This window comes from Megalops cyprinoides, chromosome 21 (assembly GCF_013368585.1).
Source record: "Megalops cyprinoides isolate fMegCyp1 chromosome 21, fMegCyp1.pri, whole genome shotgun sequence".
NCBI lineage: Eukaryota > Metazoa > Chordata > Actinopteri > Elopiformes > Megalopidae > Megalops > Megalops cyprinoides.
In genome coordinates, this window is record NC_050603.1 from 1,192,501 (window position 1) to 1,200,000 (window position 7,500).

The 7,500-nt window shown below is 45.3% G+C and overlaps 1 protein-coding gene across 1 annotated transcript in view; it reads left to right on the forward strand.

Annotated features, from left to right (window-relative positions):
• The window catches only part of kcnh8 (potassium voltage-gated channel, subfamily H (eag-related), member 8), a 53,217-nt gene that overhangs the window by 15,925 nt on the left and 29,792 nt on the right, over window positions 1-7,500 (forward strand). The window contains exons 2-6 of the mRNA XM_036516063.1: window positions 1,790-2,023; window positions 3,951-4,082; window positions 6,047-6,177; window positions 6,724-6,958; window positions 7,392-7,500. The exon at window positions 7,392-7,500 is cut by the window's right edge and continues 49 nt beyond it. Coding sequence (XP_036371956.1) covers window positions 1,790-2,023; window positions 3,951-4,082; window positions 6,047-6,177; window positions 6,724-6,958; window positions 7,392-7,500 — 841 coding nt within the window. The remainder of the gene's footprint in view (window positions 1-1,789; window positions 2,024-3,950; window positions 4,083-6,046; window positions 6,178-6,723; window positions 6,959-7,391) is intronic.

Sequence of the window (7,500 nt, forward strand, 5' to 3'; positions counted from 1 at the left end):
CTTTTTCTGACCACGCCAGTCTGAGGTTGTGTGTGTGCGTCTCACAAGGGCAGAAACGATAAGAAAGTCTGTGAAAATATCTGCAGGAATATCACAACATGAGGTTAGTCTGAGATGGAATTACATCAAACAATCAATCAATCAAAAAAAACTGCATGTAGTACAGCACATTTTTTATGATTGCATGGTCACAAAATGCTGGTCAGGAAAGGTTTCCCAGAAACATAATTGGAAAGCCAAAAAAACAGAAATTGGGAAAAAAACAGAAAAAAACCTCACTGCATGAAACGTGATGGAGAAACTCCAGGAAGGAGATTGGACGTCTGTGTTTCTCTTATGATGAAAAGAAAACCTATTTTTAGACATGTTTCTCTGACACGCCTCGTAAACTGCAAGCTCATGTAAAAAAGACCTACTGATGCAGAAAATGGATGCTTTAACAGAACCGAAATGTGCCCTGTTATACCCTCCTTCTCCCAGAACACAATCCCTTCCGATAAATGAATCTGTCATAAATCATAATCATACGTGGCCATTACTGCTCTCAGTTTAATTAAGCTCCTCAATAATTACTGAGTGTAATAACTCCATATCAGCTGTGACACAAGAGATCAGCTGAAAGCACTGCAGTACCTGGTGTCAGCGTGTAGAGGTGTGTCTGCGGAGTTCCTGTGAGCTGCAGTTTCATGGCTGTCAATGCGGCCGCATCTGTCTGCAGGTGAACACAGTGCACAGGTGGGCTGTTTGCAGTCCAGGCACAGAGTGTTCATCTGTTGTGTTTATTTGTTAAGCTGTTGAACATTACAAACTGTGAGAGTTATTTATTTATTTTTTGTATGGACCGTTATTCACTGAGTTCACTGTGTTTGACCAAAAAGGAGAAGTTCAGGTAAGATTTTGTTATGTGTAGGCTGCTGAATGTGATTTTTATCTTATTTTATTTTATTATTGCCAGCAGCCAGTATGGTAATTGCTAGCATTTTCATGTGGGTGCACCCACACCTTGTCAAAGTGGGTTTGGAGTTTGGGCAGGGTTGGGTAACGTATAAAGTTATCATCTTCGTGTGGGGTTTTGTTTGGGTATGAAGGTGCCTGGGTCGAGTAGGGCTCGGGTTACAGGCCTCTGCGGACCTTTAGTATTTAAATGTCTCTAATGTCATGACATTGGAACTTTACAAAGACGTTATAAACACATTTTGTGCTGACATGGTGCTATACGATGTTTTCAAGTACATGATTTCATTCTTAAATAGTATACTCGCCCTATATCGCTCTGTGTCATCCATCAGAAAACATTACCATAAAACTTTACTCATCAGCAATGCCATGCTTTTTGAAGGTCCACTGAAATTCCACTTAATTTAAAGTGTAGTCATATTAGTAATAAATATCTTATATTGATAATACAAATATTAATGAATGAATTCTGCAGAATGTGAAACCTCTATAAACATTGTTTATAAGCGTGCTATACAGTGTCAGTGCACTTGAGGAATATAGAGTCTGCTTTAGTCTTGCAGGCTGCTACGTGTGCCGGGAGACTTCATCACCCCCATCCTCCACTGTGGGATAAAATAGGAAATCGGTGTTTCTTTGAACACTGGCGCAAAGGTGCTTGAGTGTTTTTTAAAAAAAGATTTGTTCTGCAGCGGGATCAGGGAACACAGGCTTCTTGTCTGGCTGTTGTCAGAGGGTCAGAGCATTTTAAAGGGTGCCGCTGCCTCCTCCCTGTGAAGCCCCTGGCAGTCTGGTGCTGGTGAGACACGCTTTGTCCTCCTTTCCCCTGCAGACAGTAACTTCATCCTGGCCAACGCGCAGGTGTCGAAGGGCTTCCCCATCGTATACTGCTCGGATGGCTTCTGCGAGCTGACGGGCTTCGTGCGCACCGAGGTGATGCAGAAAAGCTGCGCCTGCAGGTTTCTGTACGGCCCCGAGACCAGCGAGGCCACCGTCCTGCACATCGACCACGCCCTCGAGGACAAGAAGGAGTTCAAAGGGGAGATCATCTTCTACAAGAAGACTGGTGAGAAAGTGACACACATGTACAAACACACACACACACACACACACACACACACACACACACATACACGTACAAACACACACACACACACACATACACGTACAAACACACACACACACACACACACACATGTACAAACACACAAACACACACACATACACGTACAAACACACACACACACACACACACACACGTACAAACAAACACATACACACACACACACACACACATGTACAAACACACAAACACACACGTACAAACACACACACACACACACACACACGTACAAACACACACACACACACACACACAAAATGGTGACAATATTTCACAGCAGTAATATTAATTCAGATAATATTATATATATATAATATTCAGCAATAATATTATTCAGGTAATGATATTATAGTTATTACATGTTTATCAATGCACTTGCCCAGTCGGAGCAGCTTATGTAGTAATCACATTCACATGTTATCCATGTATCAAGCTGCATATGCCCTGAAACAAATCAGGTTAACTACCTTTCTCACCAGTACGTCAGCAGCGTGCCACCTGGGACTGGAACCTGTAACAGTCTGGTTACAGGCCCAGCGCTGTAATGGTTACAGTAACGGCATCTCCCGGCGACAGTATGAGGACCCGGCATGACTCGCTCCAAGCCACAATCAATGGGGCGGAAAATTACCACGGCAACTGAGGCGCTTATTACACGGCATCTCTCCCCAGCGCTAAATTAACCGCGGAGAGACGGAGGCACCAAAACAATCTAATTACAATGTCATTCAAATGTGTCCCGTCCTGCACGGTCTCTGAAGCTGACAGCCCACCGCTGAATCCTCACTTACCCGCTCTCTCTCTCAGAAAACATTACAAAAATTCAAAAGTGCTTTATTGGCAGGGCAGACAATCACTGCGTTGCCAAAGCAACAACACAAACAATAAAACAAATAATCAAATATAACCATATGAGTTCAAAGAAAACACACATGCATAAGAGCCAAAATGACAAGTTGACAACAATTAACTGTACATACTACATCTGACAATAATCTATAAATTGATCAATTATTAATTCTGTGGGGTCATTGGATTTGGATTATGGAGTTTAATCGATGTAGTGTTTATTTTATGGTGATCGGTGCATTTTGAAGTAATATCATGGGGGTTAAGGGATTTGGAAATTGGAGGGTAAGTGGGTTTTGTTTTTAGTTTAAGGAGGTTAGTGGAAGCTTAAATTAGGATGGTTATTGGATTCTGTTTTATTTGTTTTATTCAGATATTTGGCAATCGGGATTGATAAAACCCCTGTAACATCAAGTCACAAACACACACAGACACACTCAGACACACACAGACACACACACACACACAACAATTAATACGCAACACATTCAAAACAAAAATTCCACTTCATAAATGACCTCTTTCCTGTTCGAGAGCAATAACACTGTAAAAATGCAACAAGGGATTTTTTTTAAATGGCCCGAAGTTTCTAATGGCTCTCAGATACAGAGCTGCTGGAAAGCTCTTCCTGGGACTCCACACCTTAATGCTAAAAGCCTTTCTTTCCACGTTCACACTGCACCCTGGTGACTTGGGAACAGACAGGGCTGCTTTTTCTAAGAGAATAATTACTGTCTGACTGCATTAATTGCACTTTTAAGTGGTGGGGAGCTTTCATGCAGACACATTTATAACACAACTGATGCCGCACAGCGCACCGCTTGATGCTGTACTTTATTTGCTTAGATTTGATTTGGGTACCTTTTGTTAGAATGATTGGTTAAATTGGCTTAGCCATTTAAATCCATAATAAGGTTAGTTGTAATTTGCGTTTTATGTTGTGCATTGTATTTTGTGCTCATTTGTACTGGCGCTAATGAGTTCCTTTAACAAATAAATGAAAGACTCCGTGTCTCTGTAGCCGCTGTGTTCTGGTGCCTGCTGGACATCGTTCCCATTAAAAATGAGAAGGGGGATGTGGTCCTTTTCCTGGCCTCCTTCAAGGACATCACCGACACCAAGGTGAAGGTCATTCCAGAGGACAAGAGGGAAGGTCAGTATCAGGTCACAGCGTCTGCAGGTGTTATAGCTTATTTTTTTCTTTGTTTTTTGGAAGATGTTCTTTTCCAAAGTAAATCACAAGGCTAATACGGCACAGTAAATTAGCTCCATATCACAGGAGCGACGACAACAGCAAGAGGTAAAGAATGGCAGCATTTACAGGAGAGAGGCATTAAGAAGACAAACAGGATGAAACATGCCTGCATCATTCTGAAGGCAGTGCACCACAGAGCCTAACAATGATATACTAAAGCACAAGATGTACACAAGCTGCCAAGTAATGATCCATGAGCAGGTAGCGTTCACAAAGAGCCAAATAATGTTCCATAAGCACACAGACATCACAAGTGCCGAATAATGATCCATAACAGCAACTCTCACATACAGATATCACTCACACCTGCACCCAGTTGGCCTGGGAAGCCCTGCGTTCTGCATCCCCCCCCCGTTCCTCTCTCAGGTTCTCTCTGTTCCAATCTCTCTTCCTCTTCCTTTCTCTCTCTCCCTCCCTCCTCACACTCCCTCTCCCTCTTCAACCTCTCTCTGCCTGTCTCTTCCTCTCTCTGACTGACCTCAGTGGTTACAGAGAGAGGGGAAATTCATTATGAGCTAAAAATACAGGCAGCGGCTTTCTTGGGCCGGTCTCCCTGGCGATTCACGAGTTTTATAGATGATTAGAGTCTGCGGCGCGGCTGACGCAGGCCTCCCGCTCTTCCACAACGGTAACGAACGGGGAAACGGGTGCGAGGTCAGCGCCGCGCGAGACAGAGACGAATCGCCGTCTCTGTGAGCTCGTGGCGTTTCACTGCCCGTCGACGGGCAGCATCGGCAGGGCCGATCCCAAATAAACAGGACTAAGGAGGTGCCGCCACTGCCCGGCTGTAACCTACTTTCCCCCGCCGGCGCTGTCTGCGGGAAGCTCAGCGATTCCATCATTAAACACCGCTGTCACGGCGCAAACACCGGTGCCGCACACATGCGCTCCAATGAACCTGCGGGGATCCCGCACCACTGCCGCTCCCGGCGGGTCACCGCTAACCCACCCGTGCTTCGGGGCTGCGGAGGAGATCCGGCGTGAAGCCAGCTGTGAAACAATAAAGGTGCTGCAAGTTTTCATCTGCATTGCAAGGAACAATAGCATTCAATCAACAACAACTGAGAGAGATAAAAATCTTTCAGAAAGATTATTTAAGATAAATAATGAATGACACTTCTCTGATTATTTCCTAACGTTAGATAAATATTTGACTCCTATCATTTGTCGAACACAAGTTTGTTTTTTCATTAACTTCAATTTTATTTCATGAAGATAATTGAGGATGTGATTGAGGATGGCGGTCACCTAAAAAGAGTTTTATTATTCCAGTGTAAAAACAGTACTCTCCGCACAGATGAATTGATGCAATGCAATTTCTGAATGGCTGTCTGTGAGGCTGGCAGCTGTGAGGGTGGATTCACTGAAAGCTCACAGATCGGGACAGCTGCTCGCACTCACGCCTAACAATCTCACACATTTTAACCGGGATTCTCCTTTACTCTTCCTAATTCATGCTTCTCTTGGTGAAAAAGGATCATTTCTGTGAAATGCTTGTGCTGTCCAGAAGGGACTGATGGTGGAAATTAGCTTTGGCTATTAACACATGCACATTGCGTTGGATGCTGCCTTTCCGTTTGTATCAGTCTGCTTTGTACTTGCCCCTTACAGATAAATTAAGAAACAAACTGAAATGTAGTACCATTGTGGGAAAAGCTTCCACAGAGGGAGTGAGTGCAGTCTTAGGGCACACGACCTCAAACATTTACCGCCAGTTTCCGGGAACCGGGTTTGCATCAGCACCAGTTTGCAGCACTTTAGCCACTTAGCACATCGCTGGCCTTGAGAGCTCTGCCTCTTCTCCCGGGCGATGTTGCGTCTCTGTGTGCTGTCGAGGGTCATGACCTTTCTCACTCTCCCAGAGAAACGCAAGGGCCGTGTGAAAAGCCAGTCAGCCTTCAGCGCCGCGCGACTCCGGGGCGGGACCGTCCTCTACCACATCTCCGGACACCTGCACAGCCGAGAGAGGAAGAGCAAGATAAAACTCAACAAGGTGAGAGCGCTCGCGAAAGGTGCGTCCCCCACAGGTGCATCCCCTGTCCCTCCCACCCGCACAGCACCTCTCCTGCTAGCAGGGGACATGATTAGGACCCACTCTCTCTTTTGTCCCAAGTGTTGTGGGTGACGTTTCCTCTGGTAGTAATCTCACATGTTTTTCTGAGTGCCGCTACATTCTCCTCCCCTAACACCCAAAAGCAGCCTGAGCCAGCCAATCAGCATTAGGGTGCAGTAGCCATGTCACAGCACCAGTGCAACCGGACTGGTCCAAATGAGTAATCAGACACCCCTTTAGATGCCAGTCAAAAAAGGAAAAAGCAGCAGAGAGGTGATCCTTATTTAAATTCGCATACTTATTAATCACACAAAACAACCACAAAAGGTTCAGGGCAATTAGCTGTTTAGAGCGAGGTTCTCAGCCTCCCCAATGTCAAGCTCGCAGGACTCTGCCGAGAGTGAGGATTAATGAGCCTTCATGGCTGCTCTGTGAGGCAATGCTCACCTGTCTGCTCACCTGTCCACCTGCCCCCCCCCCGGACAGAACGTGTTTGGAGACCCCCCCGCCCTCCCTGAGTACAAGGTCGCCGACGCCAAGAAGTCCAAATTCATCCTGCTGCACTACAGCACCTTCAAGGCGGGCTGGGATTGGCTGATTCTGCTGGCCACCTTCTACGTGGCCGTCACCGTGCCCTACAACGTCTGCTTCATCGGGTTCGACGACCTCACACGCAGCACCACCGTCAGCGACATCGCCGTGGAGATCCTCTTCATAATCGGTACGCCTGGCACACGTATTCCTGCCAAACAGCAAAAAGTCTTTACAGCCTCTGCTGTTCAAACATAAACCCATTCATGCCTGTGTTTTAAAAATTATTTTATTGTAAAAGTACTTTAGTAGGACAAGGAAGTGACTAATTCTGTAGTCAAAAGCCAAAATATAAGAAAATGGGAATAAGGGAATAAGAAAAAAGGGAATAAGAAAAATTCCCTTATTAAGGCAAAGGGCAATTTGATCCCACAATTTATTGTTTGCACAATTTATCAAATTTCTGTATATTAAAGTGCACAATGTCTATATAGCAGAACCTGTTAAGCTGATTTCAGGGTTTCAGGGTTTCCGTTCTCACAGCCCTGGCCTGAGGATATTTTATTTGAGTCAGAAACAGACACACTCATGCTGTAACCAGCACTCCCTCTCTCTGGCTGCAGACATCATCTTCAGCTTCCGCACCACCTACGTCAGTAAGTCCGGCCAGGTGATCTTCGAGGCACGGCTCATCTGCATTCACTACGTCACCACCTGGTTCATCATCGACCT